This window comes from Myiozetetes cayanensis, unplaced genomic scaffold (genome assembly GCF_022539395.1).
Source record: "Myiozetetes cayanensis isolate MyiCay16 unplaced genomic scaffold, myiCay2020 scf14, whole genome shotgun sequence".
NCBI classification, from domain to species: domain Eukaryota; kingdom Metazoa; phylum Chordata; class Aves; order Passeriformes; family Tyrannidae; genus Myiozetetes; species Myiozetetes cayanensis.
Window position 1 is genome coordinate 6343963 of NW_026087048.1, and position 25261 is coordinate 6369223.

Genomic DNA, 25261 nt, shown 5'->3' on the forward strand with positions numbered 1-25261 from the left:
ACATCCCAGGGCAGCCCATTCCAATGCCTAACCCATCCTTCCTGTCAAGAATTCCCCCCGACGTCCAACCTCAACCTCCGCTGGTGCAGCTGTACTGTCCTCTCGTCCTGCCTCTGCGTGGGAGCAGAGCCCGACCCCACCTGGCTACGGCCTCCTGTCAGGGACTCGCCGAGAGCGAAAGGTCACCCCTGAGCCTCCTTTCTCCACACTAAATACCCCCAGCTCCCTCGGTCGCTCCCCAAAAGGACTTGCGCTCTACACCTTCATCAGCTCCGCTGCCTGCCCCAGGACTGGGGGTCTGTCCCGCAGGGGCCGCAGGGGCGGTTTCCCCTCAGGGACCCCAGGCGGTCCCCGCTCCACCCCGGCCCCGCCCTCCTCCCTGGCGCGGGGTGGGCGCGCGGGGCCAGGTGCGCCGCTGGGCGCGTGCGCAGCGGCGCGCGGGCCGGCCGCGCTCCATCCGGGCACCGCGCTCATTGTGCGCGCGGCCGCCGCGCTCCCCGCCCGCTCTAAAATGGCCGCCGCCGCCTCCGCTCCCGCCGCCGCCGCGGGAGTTCCCGCAGCTCCCGCCGCGCCGCCCGCAGAGAGCAAGAGAATCAGCGATCTGCGCGTCATCGACCTCAAGTCGGAGCTGAAGCGGCGCAACCTGGACATCACCGGCGTGAAGACGGTGCTCATCGCCCGGCTCAAGCAGGTGAGCGGCGGTCTCCAGGCCCTGCCCGGCCCGCCCCGGGCGCCGCCGCTGCCCGGGGTGGGCGGCGGGACGTGCCCCGCGGTGCTGCCGCGGCCCGAGCGAGGGTCCGCCGTGCCCGCCCCCCGGTCCTGCGGCCCCGAGGGTCGGGCCGGGCGCGCTGTCCTGGCCAGGGCCGGGGCTCGCTCGCTGTCCCCGGCCCTGCGACCCCGGCCGCCGGGAGGGCCCCGCGGGAGGTTGTTGCTCCGGGGTGTCTGTGCTACCCGTCCTCCTGTTTTCAAGCTGCCCTCGGTGTCATCATGGATGTCGTTGTTGCCTTCTAGTGTTACCTTTCCACTGGGAAACGTGCGGATCCTCGATAAGCTGTGCTTCCGAAGTGTCATTTTAACAGCTGAAACTCCCGGCTATTGCTATTAGCGTTCCCTCCCTCTCCTCGAGATTCGAGTGAAAAGCTTAATCCAGAATGTTTATAAAATATTTTTGAGATGCAGCAAGGATAGTTTGTCCCCACAGATTTCTACTGAAGTCAACCTGTACTTCTTCCCCTCAAAAGCCATTAAAAATTGTAATTTTTGTCTCATTTAGGCTATTGAAGAGGAAGGAGGTGATCCAGATAATATTGAAATAAGTGTTTCGGCTGACACACCCACCAAGAAACCAACTAAAGGCAAAGGTTAGGATCTATTCATATATCTTATATTCTTATGTAGCTTTTACTGCATGTATCACCTTAAAGCAGGCCCGTGTGGCCTGTAGTTTGGATACAGCTGAGATTTTACTGTTTATGACTTATATCCTGTAAGACATTTTTTGCCTCGCTCATCTGTTTTCAGTCACTGTGTACAGGCAGTGCAGAGGGGTTCTGGAGATATATATACACATGAAAAACGAGTGGGTTTAGAGATGTGGGGTGTGAGTAGTGGCTGTACTACCTGCAGATCCTGGAGATGAGTAGATGAACTGTGAGGGTTTTGGAGTGTGCTGTGCTAACAGAGATCCTGAGTGTGGGGTGTTAGGGTTTCAGGGTGGGTACAGGAGCTGCTGTGGGGCTCTGGTGCTGGGGATGAGTGTGTGTAGTGTCTGAAAGGATCTGTGTAACAGCAGAGGGAGAACCGAGAGGTTGTTCAGCCATGAGAAGGTGCTGGGTGAGACTGGTGATGGGTGTGCAGTAGTACATAGTAGAGGGTCCCTCCCTGAAGAGGTCTGTTGTGCTTTTTACTGAAGACAGGATTAAAAACGTGAATTTCCTGACTGGGAGCTGAAGGCTCGCTGTGAAATGTCTGATTAAGAGATTTCAGTTTCTCTGTTGTGAAAAACAATTCCTTAGATTCTATACTGGTCTTTTCGCCTCTGGTTTCTTTTACCTGAGAATTTAAAGTATTGTTTTGTGAGTTTGGCCTCTAGGGGATTTTTGTTTGGGTTTTCGTTTTCAGTTGTTCCGGGAGCATCCGTAATCAAGTAATTTTGGGAAAGGACGTGTCTGTTTTATGCACAGTGTTTATCATTGAACATTTACACTCAGAATATTCCTCCGTATGCTATAGGGGGTATAGGAAATGGGCCATCTTACACCACTGTCACTCATCTTAGGCTGAGTTTTACAGTGGAAATGGTTATTCATGTTTTTGTCTGGTGCTGCGAAGGATGAAGTAATAAGAAAATCAGTCTGCCTTGAAAATTTGAATAACTTATCTGTACTTCTGACACATTAGAGAAGTGAAAGGAAACAAACTTTCATAATGTGGTTTCCTTTTCTTCTGTGGCATTACTTTATTCCCTGCTTTGACGAGGTAACTAATGCTGAAGAAAATTACTTGGAAGCTAAATAAGAAAAACTCTTCCACAATTTTTCATGTAGATATCTAAATGGCTCTGCTGTGACATGTTCTGCTGTGACAAACACTACTCTTATCTGCTAGCTTTTCTCCTCCTGTTCTCCAAACTAATTTCATGATATGCATAATGTTCTTGAACTGGCTCCCTGTGTACTTACACTGTTCTGCTTCTGCAAAGGTAATTTGCCAAGCAGTGCTGCTGTTGCTGCCTCGGGCAGGGCCTCAGTAGCTGTTCCCTGCCACCTCTGCTGTGGAACTGATGCGTTTGACATGCGCCTTCTTGGTAAACTTCAAAGTAAAATCCGGAGTTTGTGAAGTCCTTATCAGCTCACTTTGCAAGCTCAGGAGTTTCACCTCATTACTTTTTAGATTACAGAAGTCTTACAAGCAAATTTTGTGCCAAATTTACAGAGGTTTGTGCTGTTTTAATTGTCAAGTGTGGACAAGAAAAATTCAATTATTAGTCCATGGAAATTCTTTTTTATCTTATTAGGTTACTTCTAACTTTGTGAAATAATGTCTTGTTCGATTTTTAACTGTTCCTTATATGTGTTAACCCGCTGATTCAAATGTTATTTATCTCCCTCTCTGATGCTTTCAGCTGAAATATGTTACTAGCAACCAGGAACTATTCCTCAAATCTAACACTTCCACAGTCCATTCCCTCATGTGTCACTAGGAAACAAAGGGAGATGCATGCCCATTAACTGAATTCTGAAGGACTGAATTTTCATTTAAAATTTACCATCTTCACTCTCTTTGTGTTTGTACATGCTCTTCACTGGGAGAAGTGTTGCCTCCTTACTGGTTTTGCTGACAGATTGCTCCAGGCCTTTTGCTCATGCTTGTTTCCACCCACAGCTTCAGACTAATACTGATGGGTCTATAATTATTTTACTGCTGGACAACAGTAGAATTAACAACCTTCCTAGTTTTATAGTATTTTTTTCCCATGCTATTACTGCTGTACAAAGGAGGGTAGGAATGTTAGGTATTGATTTACGAAGAAAATACATCCTCAGAAAAGACTAGGGAGTTGAAGTGATGGATAAATCTCCTTGTAGCAGCCAGAGAGTGAGGACAGTGGGAGGGAGGAAGGGGGTTTTCCTTCTGAAAAGTCACAAGGTGTGTCAGGTGGCTGTAGGGCTTAGATCTGAATGTCTTCTGTAGCCAGTTTTCCTGCAGCTCTTAAGGTCTGTGGAAAATGTGTGATGTCTGATTTCCTTTCACTGTCTGTTAGAAAAACCTGATCTGGAATATTGATCCAGGCTGAATTAGAGTGGGAATGGTGTGTGTGTGGGGAATGATACATTTTTCTCTCTCACTGCTTTTTTTTTTGTGTGCAAAAAGGGAGAGGAATAGGAACAAGACTAAGAGTGGGACTTAGTTTCATACAAGTTAAAAAAATGCTTGCAGAAGGATTCTGTAATCCTACAAGAATCCTTGATCAATCCTGTATGTAAAGTTAGTTAAGATCTAACACTTTTTTGGGAAGCTATTTTAAATATTTGGGGTAAAGAACGGCACAACAGCTGATCAGACAAGCTTTCATGTAAGATCAGTTGGTTTTGCCAGTGAAAGTTTGACAGTTTTAAGATGGAGCAAATGCCAAATGCTGAATCTTTGTGTCCCAGCCGTGCTTCTCCACCCTAGAATTTAGTAGCTATGGCCAAATTTCTCTTTTTGTACAAAGATGACAGGTTTTGGAAAAAGCCTCCCTTTTCAAGCGTGAACATTCTGCTACCTATTCTGATGTGTAAAGGAAGTTACTGTATTACTAGTGTGAAATATTTTTCAAATATTTCTTATGTAAATACTCATTTGGAGGACCTGCAGTCAAAAATGTTGTTGAATACTGATATATTATAACTTGGTGAAAAGTTACTTTCCTGACAACTTTTGGAATTAGTGTGGTTGAACTGATTTTAGGCTAATCATTTTTAACCTCAGAGGATTAATGTGAGCAAAGGTGTTTATTTTCTGCACTACAAGTTTCAAAGGCCAGTTAGACACCTATTAGTTCGTGATTTAAGTACCATTCTAGTTTCAACTGAATTTCCAATTTGACAATAATGTTTCTTAGATCAAGTGCAGACAACTGACAGTGGCTGGTTTATACTGTTCCCAAATAATTCTGACTTCCTTATTAAAACTGTTTAGTTACTTAAAAAAAATCTCCCCAAAACCAAACACAACAAAAAAGGTAAACTAAGTTGTACGCTGTTGGTTTTCAAAGGCCTTTCTTTCTAAAAACCATGAATGACTAAGAACAGTATCCTACTGACACTGTAAAAGGCCTAAATATTCTTGTTTCCCATGGTACCACTTCAGAATACAGAAATAGAACAGGATAATGTGCTTTTGTTAATTTTGCGGCAAATGATACTGTTCAGATTGCAGCAGATTTCTTAATGCTATAAAGAGTTTATTCCATTGTGAAGATTTTCTTCCCCCTTCCTCCTTTTTATCTCCTATTCCATGTTCTTGACATCTTTAGCATCTGGTATGACAGAACCCCCTTGGGGGTTTCAGCAGGAATGCCAGAAGAAAAACAGTAATTCTTCCAAAATTTTGTGATGTGTGTCACTACTTCTACCTGAAATGCAGATGTCTAGTTCAAGAGTTGTCCAAAATACACTCTTCTATAATGCTGTAAACAGTCAGGTAGCCCAAATTTATCTTCTAGAGGACCATGAATAGGTAGAATAAGCTTATGCTACTGTAAGATTTGTAAATGAGATGAAAGCTACACCTGCATAATGTTAAACCAGCATTTTAAAGATGTTCTAATTGTGCTTATAAGGAGAATATTCATTCTCTGTGCAAATAGGCTGTTGCAATTTTATGTGTAGCAATTGGCGTTGCCAGAGCAGGGATCAAGCGTGGCTGGTGAAGGAGTGCCATCATTGCAAGGTAAATGAGTGTTTGTGTTGTGAGGCACCTAGATCTGTGGGGAGTGCTGTGTGCACCACTGACATTTTCAACAGCCACTGCTTGGATAAACCTGTACAGAAATTTTATCATGTGTTGACAGCTCGTGTGACTTAGGACCAACTGTGCCTGTTTGCAGAAGGTCCAGCTGTTCTGGCTGTGGTTTTTAACATACTCTTTACTCGAGTTGACACTGGTCTGGAGTGAGTTCACAGAAACACTCGGTTTCTGCAAGGTGTTTGTTGCACTCTGATTTTAGTTATATGAAGTTAAAGCCAAGTGTGCCTTTCAGTAGCCCATTGTGGATGAGTATTAGTCTGGACAAATGTTGAACTTTTGTGGACACTGGGCTTTTTGGCAAGTTACTGTGCCAGCTCCTGAAAATGATCTGTATCAGAACTGTGAAGAACCACTTCTGAGCAATGTGACTCTTCCCAGAGCAAAGTAACCTGAAACACAGAACTGAGAGGGAGAGCAAACTTCTGCCACTTTCTGGCTTGAAGCTGAAAAATGAAGGTCATTGTTCTGGTTATGCCTTGCAATACCTTTGGTACTCAAGAGTAAACTGGACTTACTGCAAAGACAGGCAGAGTAAAGAAGGACTAATGAAATCATGTATTCCTGTCTGACTTGAAGTAGCACCAAACAAAAGCTACTAACAGTTTCATTAGTGAATTCTGTAACTTCCTCTTGATGAGGACCTGTCAATAAAATACAGTTTTCTAGCTGCTATTGCAGAATGATGGGACTAACTTGAGGTAGCTTTGTCTTTTTTTTCGATTCCCTATAGAGTCTCCGTTCTAGTTCACCTGCCATATTTCCTCAGGCAAAGTGAGTGAATTTAAATACCTTTCATGATAGCATATGCTAGATAGTTGCTAAATATGTCTGGCATCTGCTGTGTATGCTTGCCTGTCTCTGTGAATGCTTAGCTGGATGTGGGATGCAGGAAAAACTTGGCCTTTCAGGTTTAACAAACGAACTGAGACATGAGAGGGAAGAGCAGAAAACAGCTGAATATGTGTAGAAATCCTTGCTGTTTCTCAATGCTTTTCATTATGTTGAAGACACCTGAGGCTGTAGATGGTATCGCAGTATGCTAAAATGGTAACACAAAATTTGGGTTAGACATGGTTTCAGACATCAGTTGTGATGCACATCAAAAACTGTCTTTCCAGTGTAAGTGCACTCCTCTTCCTCAGGAGACCTACCTTCCCTTAGTATACCTGTACAGCTGACTTTTTGCACCAGAATCTCACAAATCTATTGCATTACAAGTACAGAACAGGAATTTTGGTGGTTTTTTTGTTTTGTTTTAGATGAAGTCACTGATTTTAGGTCTGAATGTTAAAATCTCATGTTCTGCAGTCTTAGAAATGGCTTCTGCCGTGTGTCTTTTCCTGGAGACTTGTGTGTGTCTGCACTGACAACAACAAAGTGCTTTTTCCAGGAGTACAGTCAGTGCTGCCTTTCAGGGAAATGAGTAAAATCAACTGGAATACAAGGAGAACCAAAACACTAGGCTCTCTTCTTGCCCTGTAGTTGAGTGTTTTCCAGCTTTGAAATGCAATTTAGGAACTGTGTATGAAAGACCGTAGGCTGACAAAAATTGACTATTCCAACCAACAGAGATGTTCATACTGTGTCAAACTTTGGCATATGTTTTTCTTTTATATTCCTTTGGAATATCTGTAGAATTGATTTGGCCATTCATTAGAGGATGAAGGCATGAGGGAAGATGCAATTTCAAAAAATAAAGCATTAAGTGCAGATTATGACTACCATCTCATTTGCATTTGAATTGGCACTGAGTTTCAGTAAAGCTACTTCCTAACAGAACTGCTTTTGTACCTCCTGCTAACTGAGAACTGTTACATAGGCTGGTCTCTGATAGACTGAATCAGAGACAAAACGTTCTTCAAAGGGTGTGTTTGTGTGGAGGCACTTCTTTCTAGTGTTCTTTGGTCTTATTTTTGCAGAAGATTAAGGAAATGGAATGGGTTCCAAAGGAAACCATGTCTAGCCATTCACACGACAGAGACATCTTTACTAGAGAAAAGTGTGCCTTGTGCTGGAAGAACAGAATTCCTCAATGGAACAAGCCCTTAGTACAGTAAAGCATATGTGGAAAGCAGGCATGCTTCACCTTACTCAGTTCTTCTGCTGATTGTTCCCTCTGGTGATGAAAAGCACTGGAAAAGGAGAAGCTTGCAGTTGGATCCTCAAAGATGCAGACAGATAAAGTCCCATCATCCTTGGGACTTTACTGTGGTTTCCAGGAGGAGGTTGGATGGACTAGATGACCTTTAGAGGTCCCTTCTGACCTAATTTCTCAGTGATGTTAATTATACTTTAAAGCAAGGCCTTTCCAAAGTCTCAGGTTATAATGTCTAGTTAACTTCAGTAATTCTAGAAGTGTTTAGTTTCTAGTTCAGTGTTCTCCTAAATTCTGTTATCACTCAAAATGGAAGTATTGGTATTAAAATCACTGACTTGGATGCAAACTGCTTGTTTATCCAACAGCATTGATTGTTTATGCTCACTCAGCTGACATTTTATCTCCTTAGCTTAAAAATTACTCAATTTTAGAAGGGTTATGTTATAGTGAACAATTCAGGTAGACTATACTATATAGAGAATAATAAACTAAGGCCAAACACATAACCAGTATTTAAAGTCTGCTCTGCACAGCAGCTCTAGTCATAGCATATCCCATCATTTCAGGTAAAAAGCAGGAAGCTGATGAATTAACTGGTGATGCTTCAGTTGAAGAGGATTCCTTTGTCAAGGTAATAAAAGTATGTAAAATTTTTTTCTCATTTTGTTATTAAGTTTAATGTTTGGCTTTAGTTAATGACAAAGCTTCCATTTTCTTTCTTTCCATTTTGTGGAAATTTGGAGCATTGTTTTCACTGTGTTCACAGTGGGATGCCTAAGGGGGTGAAGGTGTGGGGTTTTTAAACATGCTCTGAATTTTATTATAGATGTGAGACACTGATCTAGCAGTGAAACATTGATTGTAGCTGTGAACTTCTTGAAGTAAAGCTGATACCATTAGTTATGCCAAATGTTTGTGTTTACACCAAAAGGAAAGTGAACTGGAGACTCAAGATACAAGTGATCAAGATGGAAATGACGAATTGAAGGACTTGAAAGAACCTGTTGAAGATGAGAACTTGAATTCTAAAGAACAACCATCTGCAGAAAAGAAAAGATACCATAACCTGGAGCCAGCAGAAGATGCAGAAAAGGATTCTGAAAGTCAGGTACTTTGTTATACCTTACATGAATGTACATTTCTTGTAGTGCTTGTTACTAAGAGGTCAGAACTAGTTTTTCAGTTTGTTTTACTTATCTCTAAAAGATGCTTTTTTTTACTCTAAAAGGTATTATTTTCTTTCTATTTGCCTTGATTTGTATTTGAATAGTCCTGAGACAAATGTGGCATTGATTGATAAAATTCTGCCAGAGTCCACACAAAGTTGGTTCCTAAATGGTTCCTTTTCCCCTGTACTAGTAGTGACATGTCTTCCAGTTCAGTGTTCAGATTGTGTAAGTCATGAAAACTGAGTGAGTATCCACTTAACTGAAATGTTTTCTGACTTAACTAAATCTCTGAATGTTTGAGTGTCTTAGAAGAAGTTGACTAAGCAAATGCCTTTTATGTTCCTATAGGAAAATGAAGGTCAAGATGTAGAAGGTTGCACTTCTCCAGCTGTCCACGTGAGTTCTAAATTCATTCTGTTAAGCTGATTTTCGTGTCTCTTTAGTTGGAAAAGATCACTATAGACTGGTTTTTCTGTTCCAGCATGCATCTTAGAGTCAGATGATGTAATACAGTAAAGGTAAACAGTGTGGGAAACTTTCATTCAAATGTTTAATAATGCACATAATTGTGATTTCAAATAAGTTGCAAATGCAAATTCCTGTCTGCAATCTGGGAGTATTCAGTGCATAGACTTAGCAAAGAATGTTTCAAATTCCCTTTAAATTATATGAAAGGGCTGTTCCAAATGTTGTTGTAGTATATACAGCCTATACAGGGGTTTAGAAGTTTGTCTTTAGAGACTGGGGGGAGCACAGAACTGATGTGGTTGGTTGAGGTTGTTTTTTTGTTGTTTATACCAAAATCTGTAACATCTCTAAGTTCAGAAATTCATTCTGAATTACATGGAATTCAAGATGTCTGAAAAGGGACATCTCATATATAATCTCTCGCTCAGAGAGACTAATGAGAAGTAAGTCCCTCTTAAAAATCACGGTTTCGTTTTTCAGTACTTTCTGGAGGGAGGCTACCTAGATTCTGAGTTCTGTCTTAAGCTTTTAAAACTACTGATGGATTGCTTGCATTTCTCTGAAAGTAGCAATCAGCAGTGTGGCATCCAATCTGAAGGCTTTAGCAGGACATGGAATAGTTTAGAAATGTCCTGTTGAGTTAAGGGGGGGGAAGACAATATCTGCATGTTCCAACCAACTGCAAACTGCAGGTGTTGCAGATGTATGCCAGTGAAGTTTAAAAAAAATTTTCAGTGATTTGATAAGGATGTTGCACAGGTTTAGTTCCTAGATAATCTTTTCTTTAGAAACAGTTTTCATTTCAATAATTTGCCTTTATAGAATAGAAGCTCTCTGGAAAATATAAACTGTTCTGTTTAAAGTTTAAAAATAGGAGACATTTAGTTTTGACTTCCTTTTCTTGCAGGATGGTGAAGATGAAGAAAATGAGAAAGGTATGTTTAAAGTTTAATAGAGTTCAGAGGTCTTAGTCTGGTAGAGTAGGCAACTTTCTCTTGTAACATTCAATCTCTACTAATACTAGGCTTGTCTCCAGCACTGAGTATCAGATGTCTCCTCATTAAGCTCAGCACCTGTAATCATTGCAGTCAGGTTATTTCACTCCTAAGAGTTACTTCACTCTTAAGAGTTGATGACAATACTTATCAGTTACTGTGGTGGATGTATCATAGAGCTGAAATACTATGATTCTTAATGAAAAAACATAGTATTCAAGGGCTCTGATTTTAATACACGGTAAGTCTTGATGCCAAAACTTCCGACTTGCACTGCAGTAACTGATGTTTAGTTGAGTGAAAGGATACACTCTGACATTGAAGCTGAGCACCCAACAAATGTATGGACTATCATGTGCTTGGCTTCCTGTCACTTAGAAATGCCAGTTGTATACAGGATGGTAAAACAAGTGTTTGGAAACCTGTGGAATGGCCACCATTTTTTAAGCTGTGCTCGTTAGTGAAACTGTAGAAGGAATGTAATGCATTTGGGCAAACAGACTTCCTGGACAGAAGTCTTAAGGATTCTACATATTGCGGACTGGAAAGGACATGGAACACCATCACTTTACACAAGATGGAATAAACACATTATTGAAGTTACAGGATAAACCTGCAGACTCCGTATTTACGAGGGACCCTGTGGCTGAAGTGTCTCATCTGCACAAATTAAAGAATACGGTTGGAGATGCCTCTGTGGGACTGAGATGGAAAATCTGCCCAGTGGATGAAGACTGAGGAGCATTTGTCTACGAACTCTGGATTAAAGCTCACCCCTCCACGTTCTGCAGCAGCCTTGTACAGCTCACTTGACTGCCAAACTACTGCTTGGAAGGAAAAGGAAAGAGGACACCTACACGGAAGACTGGCTGAAATTCTCCAAGACTGTAATTCTGTCGGATTTGGGAAGCTTGGAAGTCCTGGAATCGGGAAGATTCAAAGACAGATTAAACCAAACTGTGAATGTCCAAGGCAACTATTTTCTTCTGGAACACTAAATCCTAAACTGGAAAATGGATACTTCTCCTGAAGAACGGGTATCTCCAGGATGGAACCATATTCTCCCTCCTAATGTTTTGGTATTTGTCTCTAGAAAAATGTGTTTTGCCATGAAGAATAAGTGATCCTGGGTAAAGGATTTATATTTGTGTTAATACACCTTATGTTTTTTTCTAACCTTCCATCAGTGCTAATAACTGGCTTTGTATTTTCTAGGTCCTATTCTAGCTTATGCATATGAAATTGTTTAAACTTCTTGTTTTGCCATATTTATTCCTGTTAAATCCTCTTAGATAAAGCAGGTTCTGGTGATGGTACACAAGAAGTATCTAAACCTCTTCCTTCAGAAGAAAGCCTAGCTGAGGCTGATCACACGGCTCACGAAGAGATGGAAGCTAACACCTCTGTGAAAGAAGCTGAGGATGATAATATATCGGTTACAATCCAGGCCGAAGATGCCATCACTCTGGATTTTGATGGTGATGACCTCCTAGAAACAGGTAAAAATGTGAAAATTACAGATTCTGAAGCAAATAAGCCAAAGGATGTCCAGGATACCATTTCACAGAGCCTGGATAAGGAAAGCAAGGACTATGAGATGACTGAGAACCATAAAGATGGTAAGAAGGAAGACTGCGTGAAGGGTGATCCCATCAAGAAGGAAGCCAGAGAAGGTTCAAAGAAAGCAGAATCTGGAGACAAAGAAAAGGATACTTTGAAGAAAGGTCCCTCGTCTACTGGGGCCTCTGGTCAAGCAAAGAGGTTTGTTTTTCTATGTCAGTTCTTTACGATACTGAGTACCAGCATTCAATAAGATCACTCTACATTAAGGGGGTAGCAGCAAGAATCTTGTAATTAGTGTCCTATGCTCCTGCCTATGGGTTTTTTGACCGCCATAAGTTACTTTTTAAAATTCAAGATCTTCGTATAGACACTATGTCCTACTGATTGCATTGGCGAATTGTCAGCATTTATTTATTTTTTCCAATTGATGATTTTTTTAAATGTCCTTGTGATGATGGTAATGAACAGCTGTCAGTTCTAAGAACACAAAATGAAGTCAAGTCCCCGTTCTGAAATCTGGAGAAGATTGCCATATATCCACTGAATAGAGTTGTCAGAAAATCTAGATCTTCAGGCATCTTGGGGAAAATCAGTGCAAGAATCCATAAGGGAATCATTTGTTCAAATATACAGCCTGGCCCTTTTTCATTTTTATTTTTTGAAATGTTAACTTGTCTGTTAGTATTAGTAGTATAAAATGCAACACTTAGTAAATTCTGTAGTTTCAGCTTTCTTCTGATTTTTTTAATTTGCTTCTCTAGCTCTACTAAGGAATCTAAAGAAAGCAGGACAACAACAAAGGATGATAAAGGTAACTACTACAAATTAAGGTAGTATTGTCTTGAACTAAACACCTTCCTGACTGAGAAATTGCTTGCCTCAAAATAAATTGGCTTTTATGATTGAACTCAGCCAGCTGTAGTAAATTATGCTGGAGGTGCAGTAATCATTAGCTGTAGGTATGTGCCCGTATATTTTGTTTCTCCTTATGCCAGATTCCTGGTAAGATCAAAAATACTTATTCTGAAGACTCAATAAAAATATATTCCCCTCTTTCAAAATACTTCTGGGAGCAAATTCCACTTAACATTTCCCAAGTCTTTGTTTTGATGAAAAGCTGTAATTTTCAGATAAGTCTGCTGTAACTAACAGCAGAACAAGCAAAAAATATATAATTGCAAGTATTTAAACAAAATGTCAGTGAAATTTTTTGTCTTGCTTGTAATTCTGACTCATTTTTAAAAGAACTAAACTCTCAGCAAAATATAATAGTTGAGATGCAGGCTTGCAAAATTGCACTTGTGGCTGTTTAGTGCATTAAATTTGGACCTATTTGTCTGCCTTGGGGTTTCTATCTTTTTCCATAAAACCGTATATTATGAATTATACAAATTCAGAGTGGAGCTCAAGAGCACATTAATGTCACCAGTTGTACTGATGCTTCGGAGTTGAACAAGTGCACTTGTCTAAGCTCATGTGTCTCCTTATTTTACCTATTACCTCTGTCAAAGCCTTTATGACAGAATCTCTGGCATAACACTAACAGACAAATGAAACTTTACTTGATAAATGAGTTTCTGCGAGGAAATTTTTGTGTCAGACATAATTTGGTCTTTTGTAGATTTTTTCATGAGTAGTTAGTTACGTGCTTACAATGAAGCTGGAAGTAGGTTTGCTGGATCTTCACTTATGTTGCATATATCATAACTAATAATAACTGTTGTAAGGCTTTCTTAAAATACACAGCCAAAGCTTTTTAATTATATTATAGGTGTATCACAGTTTATCAAGATCACAGAACTGGTAGGGTGTTATGGGTTGGAAGGGACCTTAAAGACCATCTTATTCCAACCCCTGCCATGGGCAGAGACACCTTCCCTTAGACCAGGTTGCTCCAAGCCCCATCCACCCTGGCCTTGGACACTTCCAGGGATGGGACAGCCACAGCTTCTCTGGGCAACCTGTGCCAGGGCCTCACCACCCTCACAGGGAAGAATTTCTTCCTTATATCTAATCTAATAACTCCAGTATGACCATAACTGAATTTTGTTGCCTTTTGTTCCTAGTTAATCTTGATGCATTGTAGAAACTAAACTACCTTTTTTTTGGTTTTTTTTTTTTTTTTCCTCTCGAGGTGGTTAAATTACCTTTTAAAACTCTATGTATCACCAGATTTTCCAGCTGTTCAGCTGGAGATCCCATTCTGGTCTCACTTGTGTGACTGGCTGCATTTTAACATACCCAGAAAAAGCAGTTCATACATTTAGCAGCAAACAACAACACGATGAACTAAATACTATAAGGCTAGGAGATGATGAGAATGAGATTACACGAATCTCTTGAGTTCTTAGTGCTGTGTTGCAAAAATAGCTAATATATGGGACAGGGTGAGTGTTTAGTCACATAATGTCTTTCCAGCTTTTATTTAGTATTTTCCTTAGGATGTGGGAATCATTTTGATGGGTTGTATCCAGTTCTACGTCCAATAGTATTTTTAAAAAGCTGCTCTGGGCAGAGGTCGGATATTTCAAGAAGGTTGTGAAAACTGACCATGTGATTCTGGAGGCTGCGATTATCTGGGTCTCCTCTATTTACCTTTGTGCTGTTTCTGGTAAAGTCAGGAGCCTGCAGACATCCTGGTGAAGAGCAAATGTTGGGTGCCAAAAAAGAACCATTTTCTGAAATGGAAGTTATTGATAAGCATGCCTTTATCACAGGATTGTATTCTTTTTCTAGCTCTGTCATTTGGGTACAAGTTAAGCAAGCTGTTGGTCTCAATACATGGTTCAATGAATGAAATCTTATGGCATTTTTTTTTTCCTGTAGAAGTCTTTTCAAGAAAGGTAACCAGATAAACAGTTACTTAGAGGTAACAGGCTAAGTTTCTCTTTTCAGCAGCAGTTTAGTTAAATACTCATGGTACCTTTGTCTCCTTAATGTTCTGGCTGTCTTGTAAAACTTGTTTCAGGAAGCACGAGCAGCGTTAGTGGTAGCAGTGGAAGTTCAACTAGAAACCTGTGGGTCAGTGGACTGTCTTCCAACACAAAAGCTGCTGACTTGAAAAATCTCTTTGGCAAATATGGAAAGGTATTTTATGGGCTGTGATACCATGTGTGTGGTGTGTGTGTGTGTCTCTTCCTTCTCCTCTTTTGAGTTACGGAAATTGAGTAATACTTGTTTTAAATAAAAGTTTGCTCTGGTTAAACATTTCATCTCAGTCTAAAACCCCCTACTTTTTGGAGTCGTAAGTGCATGCACACAGGAAGATCAATATGTTCATTTTATAAGAAATTTTTATTTCTGTTAAGGTAAGATAAATGCAAAAGAAATTTCACAAATATTTGAATGTTCTGGTCAGGGCTGGCATTTGAAATAATGATGCCTATGTTCCTTTGTAGCAACTGTATTTAACCATGAGTGCAAGATAATTTGCTAACTGATAAAATTATAACATAAACAGTCTTTATAGAATGCTTTGCTCTGGGAGACTGTTTTTAGAATGTGTTCTGAGGGCTTATGCATGGGAAAAATAGGTAAAAAAAAAGTGACGGTTAATGTTTGATCCTTTAGGGACTCTTTTAGTGACTTAAAGATTTTTTTTTTTTTACAGGGTGCTAAAACTAAGTCTGTTTTCCTGATTTTGGTTAATGTAACATACACATTCTGTAGAACAGTGCAGAATCCTTATAACCTAAGCAGTCTTCTAAAAACGGGGTTTGTTTCAGTTGTTCTCATTTTCCCAAAGGAGTTGCTACTAACTATGTGAATTTGTAGTGTTTGTGTAAGCCTGTGCAGTTATGGCATTATTGCATCTTGGGAACTAGTTAGAATCTGAGCACTGTGAATATCAAGTATGTGTATTGATTATTGCATATAATTTAGTGAATTTAGTAGGTGATTGTATTTAATGCATTCACAGGTGTGGAAACCTGAGAGTATATTTTGTTGAAACTTCCAGTTCTTCGGCTGTTTTCGGTGTAAAGGTGGTTGGTTCCTGTATTTCCTTAGCTTCCCAGTTTTAAATAAATTGGGAAATATTTAATGTCTAAATGCCTGTACCATTACAGGCTGCTAGAAAGATAAAGTTGTTGTCTTAGAGCATGACTATGTAAAGAAGACCAGCTCCGGTAGCTATGGAAATTCCAGCAAGGAGTAGGAACACAAAGCTTAATACTTTCTCAAGAAGCAGGTGTCAGAGCTGATTGTTAAAATTGCTTAATTGACACATTTGCTAGACAATCTTGAAGAATTGGCTCCCTTATTGAGTTAATACATAATACTGCTTACACCTTCCTGCCATTAATTGGCAGCTGCTGACTTTTTTGTGGTGGTTCATCTATCAGAGATGAACCATCGAATTCAGGTCAGTGATGCTTCTGTGAATGAATTTTGGCAGCTATTAAAAGAAGGATTTAGATAACGGGCATGAGGTGGTGACTGGTCAAAACAGGATGCAAGCATTAATATGGCTCGATATGAAAGTTGGGATAAAGTTCCTAAAGCTGCAGCTTCCTGTGGAATTACATACTTTTGAAAACTTGGAGTGTCAGCCCTTCTAGTGGGATGGGGGTTACGGTGCTGTTGGGGTGAATTTGTTTGGTTTTTATATACTAGGGTAAAAATATTATCAGAGTAATTTCCTTACTAGAAACTCCTCCCTCCAAACCTAAATTTTACCTGTTTATTTAGGTACTTGGTGCAAAGGTGGTCACAAACGCCCGAAGCCCAGGGGCGAAATGCTATGGCATAGTAACGATGTCTTCCAGCACAGAAGTGGCCAGATGTATCGCGCACCTGCACCGGACAGAGCTGCATGGCCAGCAAATCTCTGTGGAGAAAGTAGGTTTGAGAAGATGAAGACTTTTCCCAAAATAGACTCCTCTTTTAGCAGAATCTGTATTAACCTATTTGGTTTTGCCAAAAAAAAAAAAAAAATGTAGGTGAAAGGTGATCCCTCCAAAAAGGAGCTGAAGAAGGAAAGTGATGAGAAGTCTAGTTCGGGGAGGAGCACAGGAGATAAGAAGACAGCGTCAAGTGATAAAGCCAGCAAGTAAGACATTTCACATGTCTTCAGAGCTTTTGAAAATCCTCTGAGCTGAATTTTCCTCTCACTGGATTTGTGTGCTCTTTTTCCTAATAAGAACTCCATCAACCAAAAAAGAAGAAAAGAAATCAGAGAAATCCGAAAAAAAAGAAAGTAAAGAAGCCAAGAAAACAGAAGGTAAAGATGAGAAGAGTGATAATGGAACAAGTGGCCCTAATCAAGAATCCACTAAAAAAACCGAAGAAAAGAAAAGAATAAGTATGCCATCTAGCCATGTTTCTTCCTGTTGAGTCTGTGTGTCTGACTTGTCTTGGGGGCATGTTCTTACTCTTACTGGAAACCAGGCAGTTAAATGTCTGTTCTTTTTTAGTTTCTAGTAATGCATGTATTACTTCTATATAATACTTAATTACAGGTGTGCTGGTATGCTTCTCCTACCAGTACCAGTCCAATTTAGAGATGTAGAAATTTTACTAAGGAAAATTTGTAATAGAAAAATAGTGATATATGTGTGTGTTTTTAAACCTTTCTTCTTTTTGTTTTGTTTTTTTTCCTCACCTCTTCACTAGGTGGTAAAAGCCCAGGTCAAGTTGTAGTTTTAGACCAAGCAAAAGGAGACCAAGGCCACACTAGGACAGTTAGAAGGGGAAGGTTTGATAAAGTAAGTATCTATAGCTTTGATGCATTCCTTACCTGATTTGATACTGCCTTGCAGTTGATATTTTCCCTGAAGAGTCAATAAACTCTCACAAACTGTTAAGCTTAGTTAGAAGTTTTGTATGCTTTGGGATAGCTAAGTCATTAATGATAACTTGAACATAGCATCCAGAAATCTCCCTAAATGAATGAGACTTCTGAAATAACCCTTGTAATCTCTATCTATAGCCACAGATATTGAGGAACAAAGAGCGTATTATTCAAGATAAAGTGAAATTCAGGGAATACAGGGGTAGAAAGGATATCTTGCCTTTTGAAAAGATGAAGGAACAGAGATTGCGAGAACACATGGTTCGATTGGAAAGAATACGACGAGCTGTTGAACTCCGAAGGTAGTAATTCAACTTTTTGCTAAAGGCTATTTTATACATTAATTGATCAGATACTATACTTGGAAATCTAATCAGAATGCATTCTGTCAAGCCTTCTACTCAGATGTTAAAGTCTGGGGCTTTACCTAACAGTATCTTTATGGGAATTAACAAACTCCAGAATTTCTGTTTAATCCTCTAGTAGCCATATATGTACACACGTAGCTTAGAGTTTGGTGTGGGGGGTGTGTCTTGGAAGTGTTGCCGCATGCCAGTTCTTTTTGAAAAGGTGAGAAGTAGGCTAGGGGATGGGGCCAGAAATAGTGTTTGGTATTTATTTATTTGTTTTGAAAGGGAGAATGTTGTGTATCTAAAAGACAAATCAAATGTAATACAGTCTTAAATAGAAGGACCAGATTGTCCTGTTCTGCTGTTTTCATGTGGCCATAAGTTGACAAAGAACATTTAAATGATTAGTGTTGTTAGCTGGATTTCCCTAAACAAAGAAAAACAATTGCTAAACAAAGCAGTTCTCGGCAAGCATAAAGGAGAAAATGTCTTTTGTACTTTTTCTAATCTACACTGTGGGAGGTAGGAAGAAAAAAGCAAAATAAAGCTTTTCGTGAGTCTGCTAACCTGTGTAAGTCAGAGTGGTCCTGTTTGTCTGTCTTACTTTTGGGACAGAAAACAATAAGTTAATTTTTTGTTAGCTTGAAGAGGGTAAGATTTTACATCCAAATCTTATTCTTTGCTACATTGTTGTTACTGTGTGCTAGATGACAACTGAGAAATCTGAATTCAGCATAAAATACATCAAGAATGATGATTCTTGAAGTAACTTTTCCTATCGGTTGTCTGCTAATGGTTCTGTAGATAACTTGGGGCTGAAGGGAGTAGACTTGTGGTGCAAGAACTTCTGTGAAGAGCTTACATTGAAATAGTTATTTTGCTATGTCTGTGCCTATGGGGGTGTTAGTTTTGGATGAGAAAATTCTTCAAATTAATTTCTTCTAACTCTTTCTTTAGGCGAAGAGAAATCGCGGAGCGTGAGCGCCGGGAGCGTGAGCGGATACGGATCATGCACGAGCGAGAGGAATGCTTGCAGAGGGAGAGGGAACGGCTGGAAATTGAAAGGCAAAAACTAGAGAGGGAGAGGATGGAACGGGAGCGCTTGGAAAGGGAGCGTGTTCGGATTGAACAGGTGTGCATGTCCATATTGTGGATTTGGGGCAGTGTCATTTTGGAATACTGCCCGGTTTACACTTGTGGTGAATTTTTCTCTTCACCTTTCCACCCAGCCCTGTTTGTTTCATAAAAGAACCAACCAAACACAAGAAGTGTGTTTCTGGGCAATACATACAGTTGTAATACAAGAAATCACCGGAGATATTTCTATCTGACAGTCAGTAGCATCTCCAGAGCTGTTGTCCACTTTTTTAGAGAAGCATTTCCAGTGCTCTTTAATCTTAATGCTACCCAAGGATGAATTACAACAGAGAGCCTTTAGCAGAAAACTGTCAAGGGTTGATTGGTATACTTGTAGCTGTTCTGTAGGTATCTCTAATAAAGAGCTGTTTTGTTTGTTGTTCCTCTCACGGCAGGAACGTCGGAAGGAAGCAGAACGAATTGCCCGTGAGAGGGAGGAGCTGCGGCGGCAGCAGCAGCAGCTCCGTTATGAGCAGGAAAAGAGGAATTCTTTGAAAAGGCCCCGTGATGTAGATCACAGGTAATTCTCAAACCGTTCTCTCGCAGTGCTCAGTAAAAAGAAACAGCTCCTAGCCTTGTGTCAGACTTGAAAATGCATTTGTGCCTGAAACAAAATTCACAGAAGAGCTGGGTGTCTGGCATTTGTTTGGTTTTGACAGGCATTTATGCCAAAGATGAAACACGCCTGATCTGTAGGAAGGACTTCTGAAATTGGAGGAGCATCGCTTGAATTAATTCTCATTGTATGAACAAAAGCATAACACAATTCAGTGCATTCTAGCTTCTACTTTAAGAATTCATATTTCTGCTAAATAGGTGGTTCAGGAAGTCAGGTTTTAATTTTTACTGAAGCTGATGACATCTATCATTTACTGTTTGAGCCACATGAATTGAACTGGCTTTGATCTTTATTTGATTATAAGAACAGGACTGAGACCTTAGCTATAAAATTGCCATTTGGAAAGTAAATGTAAGCCATCATGGTCGATCCAATAGCACAGAACACCAGTATTTCTTCACCAGAGGAATAAAAACGGCTTCATTTTTCAAGGCTGCTGATTATATACTTAGTCTCACATTCGGAGCTCAGGGACTCTGCACCCAAATGTTTCTAGGAAGCAAGGCTGTGTTGTCTCTTATGTTGTTCTTCCTGAGAAAGCTGTTCAGACTTGAGGGTGTGGGTTTGTTTGGGTGGGTTGGTTTGCTTTTTTTCTAGAGGGCACTTTTTTTCCTAGAAGGCTATTTTCAAGGAAAAATTTTGCTACAATGATGTTTTGATTGTTTTTTTTTTTGTTTTTAAACTGATGGCCACAATATGCCATTGCTTTGATTTTATTACATATTCTACTGGGGTTTTGTCTCTTCAGTTTGCACTTCTAAAGGGGGTGGTTAGTTTTGGGGGTTTTCTTAAATTATTTTGTTCACTACTCTTTGTTAGCAGCTTTCCAAAGGTTAAATGAGCGTCTTTTAAACCAGACAATGGACTCTCAGTTTTCTGCATATTAGGCCTTGATTTGGCTATATGTAACTGGTGAGTGTTCCTTTGTTTTGCTTAAAGGAGGGATGATCCTTACTGGACTGAGAGTAAGAAGATGGCTCTGGACACAGATGCACGTTTTGGCCATGGCTCAGATTACGGTCGCCAGCAGAACAGGTTTAATGACTTTGATCACAGAGAACGAGGACGATATCCAGAAGGTTCTGTTCCATCATCTTCTTTTGATAGGTAGGTTGAGATAATAGGGCAGGTATTTGCCTGCCAGCATCTCTGTGGGTTTCACTCTTAACTGTTCAAAACTGAAGATGTTGCTAAGGGCTTTGTACAGTTCTTATGCAGCAGAATTTCAGTAGTGTCCTGACATTTCTTGTGTCTTCAGAACTGGCCATTTATATCATGGAATCTAATCTGCCCTTTCTCTGAGGACTTTAAATTAACTGCCTGGTGGCCTTTTCTGTGAGACATTTTGAAAGAATTTTTGCAATTATTTATCTTTCACATCTATTCATAAGTAGGTTCCAGAGGATTAGATGTGTCCTACTTGGTAAATCACCTCCTTAAGAAGCAAGGCTAAAAGCAACTGATTTAAGGAGAGTTGAGAGCATTCATCAGAATCTGTGTAACTGTGCAGTAAATGCTGGTTTCAGATCCAACTTCATGGTTCCATTAAAAATCTCCAATAGCCACTTACAAAGCTAAGACCACATAATTGTAGCTTCTGGACTTCTACTTTTACACTGCAGTGAACTAGAATTATATTTTCTGGCTGACTCGGGAAATCCAGCATTCCCTCTGTTTCATACTAGGCAAAAAGGAAGCCCTGTAACTGCTTAAATTAAACTGATCAAATTGGGAACAAATAAATGCATATAGAAATGTTAAACTGGCTGTTAGTACTCAAGCTCAAAATTAGAACTGTAGAAATAAATATAATTTGGGGAGGGAAGGATCTTTGACATCTGTACCACATATCTAGTAATAAACATGGAATATAAAGATGGGTGATATTTTATATACTCAGGCATGTGCCTGCATGTGCAGAGAATTGGGAGACAAGCAAATAACTTTTTCCTGCTTTAACAACTTAGGAGAGATCGTTTTGTAAATCAAGGGGAGGCAAAAAAGACTCGCCCAACAGCACGAAGAGAAGAGCCAGGGTTTGAGAGGTATCCCAAGAGCTTCAGTGAGTCCAGAAGAAATGAACCCCCTCAGCCACGAAGTGAACTTCGGGACACGGACAGGCGGGAAGTGCGGGGAGACAGAGATGAAAGGAGAACAGTGATAATTCACGACAGACCCGAAATTCCACATGGGAGACATCCCAGAGAGACTGGTTCCAACCCACCTAGGCAAACAAATTGGAAGAGTGAGGGAAGCATAAGCACAGACAAACGGGATGGCAGGTAAGTTTGCTGTTTAACCAATGAAAGTACTGATTCTTGTGGAATTCATCCACAGTAGCAATTCCTCAAGAACTGATGAACAAGGAAAGAATAGATCCCGCTCCCCCTAAGGAATGGCAAAATTGCTTTCCAAAAGCATTGGAAAAAATTGTGTGTAGGTTGTCAAATGCTAAATGTCATCTGTGAACTGGGTGCTGACTCCCAGCAGTCTGTTAATTTTGTGTAGCGCAATAGAGTAAGGAGGCTGTTGTGCAGAATACAGATGCAAACAAGTCCCATGTGAGCTTCAGTTATTTGAGAGCCACGTAGACCTGAAGGAATGTTTCTAAGCAGTCAACTGCAGGTTGGTAGGAACCTGCAAACCAGAGGAATCCTTGCTGTCTACACATGCTGGGATTGGGTACCAATTCAATCATACTGAAACCCAAATTTTGATGCAAGCAATTTTTACAGAGGCGACAGGCCGGACCGGTCAGGAAGGGAAGTGTCTGGCCATGTGAGAGGGGCCCCTCCCGGGAGCCGCAGCAGCACCTCTGGCTACGGAGGCAGGGAAGGAGAACGAGGCGTGATGGGAGAAAGAGGTGGAGGACAAGTGAGTCATCTTGTGTGTTTGTCGGCATGAGTGAGAGGCTGGAAAATGCAGATCCGTGCTAGAAAAATGACCATATAGCATCATAAAATGATTAGCGAGTGTTCAGGCCATTCTCAGGTTAGTTTGCTTTATGGTAAAGGTTCTTTTTTTGTCGGGGTTTTTAATAACCCAAGAAATAGCAGAAAACTTACCCAGTTCTTTTTATGTCTAGAATCTTTATGGTAGATCAGAACAATACAATAATACAATACCTGAGTGAGTTGATGATAAAGCTTTTAAGATTTCATTGTCATCTTGTTTTCAGGGTCTTAACCTCACACTGCCTGCTACTTCCAGTGCAGTTTGTCCTTGTAATCTGTAACGTGCTATGGAGAGAAAAACTTCCATGGCTTGTCTTTACAGACTAAATTGTTCCTGCTAGTAGGTCCTGAAGCATTTAAGAAGTGTTCATGTTCCTCTTTGAATTTTCTGGTAGTGATTAGGAGATCAGGGCAGAATTGGGAGTAAAGTATGAGTTCATGGAGCTTCACTCCTGCATACCCGCACACTCATCATTGGAACTAAGTTCCTGTTATCTAGAATTCACAGGAATACTGTAAACCTGTGTTAGCTGCCTATGGACTTAAAAGGTGCTGGACTGATGTGTATTATGGAACCTGTAGAATTAGCTTTCTTGAAAAGCTTGTTTCCTGTGGGTAAAATACTCTTTCATTCTGGGCATGACTGACTGTGGCTCTCTTACCAGCACTACAACGAGGACAGACACGTTGTTGAACGCCACAGTCGTGAAACTGGACCAAGGAAAGAATGGCACGGCCCTGGTTCCCAGGGCAGCGGGTACCACGACACGAGGAGAATGGGAGATGGCCGTGGAGGAGGGGGCATGATGTCCCCACATACAAGGTACAGAAACTGCTCCTCCCTCTCCATTCCCTACTGAGCTCTCCAAGCTTTGGTTTCCTTAGGAAGTGCAGTAGTGCCAGTGCACGCAGTGTGACTTGCTGTGGCTGCTGCACAACTTCCAAACCCGCCTTCCCTGCCAACACTGGGCTCCCCAGGATTGCTGGGGCAGCACAGGAATGAGGGACTTCTTGCAAAGTCTCTTTTCGTGTGAGACTTAACAGTTTAACACTTGAATGATATGAGATGTAAGAATGTTATTACCTGTACAGCAAGAGTTTAGATACTTACCATAACTTAACACTTTTTTAAAACCTTTGTTTCCAGTAACTCTTCACCAATTAATAGAGTTGTACAGATCACAGGCAATTCCATGCAGAGGGGAAGTGGCTCAGGATTTAAGCCATTTAAAGGTGGACCTCCACGAAGATTCTAAGATCTACAGCTGCTTGGTTTCAAGATAACTTATTGAAATCTCTTGTAAACTTTCTCTGATTAAAAACAGGAAATCTTGTCTGGAAGTCCTGGTTAAATTTTTTTAATTTAACATGATTATTTTCCTCTCAATTTTGGAGGCATTTTAATAGTTACGTTGTAATTTTGGATAGTTTTTGTGTATCTTTGATAAGCATTTTCCCTGAAGCACTAGAGCTGTGTAAAAATAAATTGGAACCAAAATATTTGTTAATCCTGTATAAAAGACTAGTTTGCAGCTGTGTGCTAGTAGTTTTGATTTGCCAACATTAGCTCTGTGGTGTCATGCTTTAAAGTTAGCAACTTCTCACAACATACACAACTATGACCTCCATTTTGAAGGTTGTCCAGGCTATTATCTCTGCTTTCTAATTTGTAGAGAAATAAGATTGTTCTTTCATTATTGGGTATTATGTAACCTATTTTTGCAGAAGGTACTGTTACATTGAGTGCATTTATGTGTATTCTTGCAAATGTATTCTTTTGAAATAAACCTTCATATTCTGTATAGCTTCTAGTAAGTTTTTGGAAGAGTCTTTGGGAAGTAAGGCAGAATTAAATGGATGTGTTGGTACAGCAAATCAAAACATGGCTGCCCGTAGTTTCTGACTCTAAAACTTGTCTCCTTCACTATTACTGAGATGGAAACTTAGAAGCACATTTATTCACAGAAGAAAGATCAGATAAAAAATTAGTGGAACGTTCAGGGGGGGCCTAAAGAAATAATTTTAATTTGTTCTTTGTGTTTAGCAAAGATCCTGTGGGACTGTGATACAGCTGTTTTTTTCACCAGACTACCCCAGTCTTTGGAATCCCAGAGGTGCAGCCTTGTTCAGGACACCCACAGCTGCCACTGATGTGGTCTCAGCAAAAGGGATGCACCTGGTTAAGCCTTTTGGTTTGTGTAACTTGGACTGGCCCATGTGGAACCTTTCTGGCCCAGCCCAATCAGAAGTGTGGGACAGGCCAGGACTCCCTGATCACCCAGGGTGAGGGGGCAGTTCCAAACCTAACCCAGTTTGGTAGGGTTGGGGGGATGGGTTACCCCAACGAACAGGGGACCTGCCTACCAGAACATGAGAGCTTATAAAGTAGTCCTTGAATAAGAGCTGAAAGTGTTTCCTGCTCCAGGTTGCCTTTTAAAGAAGGCTTTAGGTTCCATATTTTAAGGCCCGAGGCAGCAAGAAGATGCTGATTTTGCACATGTACCTTTGACCCCTGTCACAGTCTGCTCACTGTGTGGAGGAACTGCTGAGGACCTGCAGAGGAATTAAGTAGCAGGAAATGAGTTAAACTAAACTGGTTTTGA

At 40.6% G+C, this 25261-nt stretch overlaps 1 protein-coding gene across 2 annotated transcripts; it reads left to right on the plus strand.

The window, feature by feature from the left end:
* The first annotated feature begins 496 nt into the window (after positions 1–496).
* On the plus strand, positions 497–24462 carry SLTM (SAFB like transcription modulator). Of its 2 annotated transcripts, none has more exons than XM_050309838.1 (21): positions 497–691; positions 1274–1361; positions 8179–8252; positions 8544–8720; positions 9130–9177; positions 10157–10184; positions 11537–12005; positions 12569–12618; positions 14776–14894; positions 16497–16646; positions 16748–16857; positions 16949–17109; positions 17421–17512; positions 17737–17900; positions 18906–19080; positions 19481–19605; positions 20644–20811; positions 21672–21986; positions 22440–22578; positions 23324–23481; positions 23806–24462. In XM_050309838.1, the coding sequence occupies exons 1-21, from the start codon at positions 512–514 to the stop codon at positions 23912–23914; spliced, it is 3099 nt and encodes a 1032-aa protein (XP_050165795.1). In that variant the 5' UTR covers positions 497–511; the 3' UTR covers positions 23915–24462. The 2 variants fall into 2 exon arrangements, with proteins under 2 accessions (XP_050165795.1, XP_050165796.1); XM_050309839.1 differs by having other exon boundaries at positions 8179–8243.
* Positions 24463–25261: the final 799 nt, after the last annotated feature.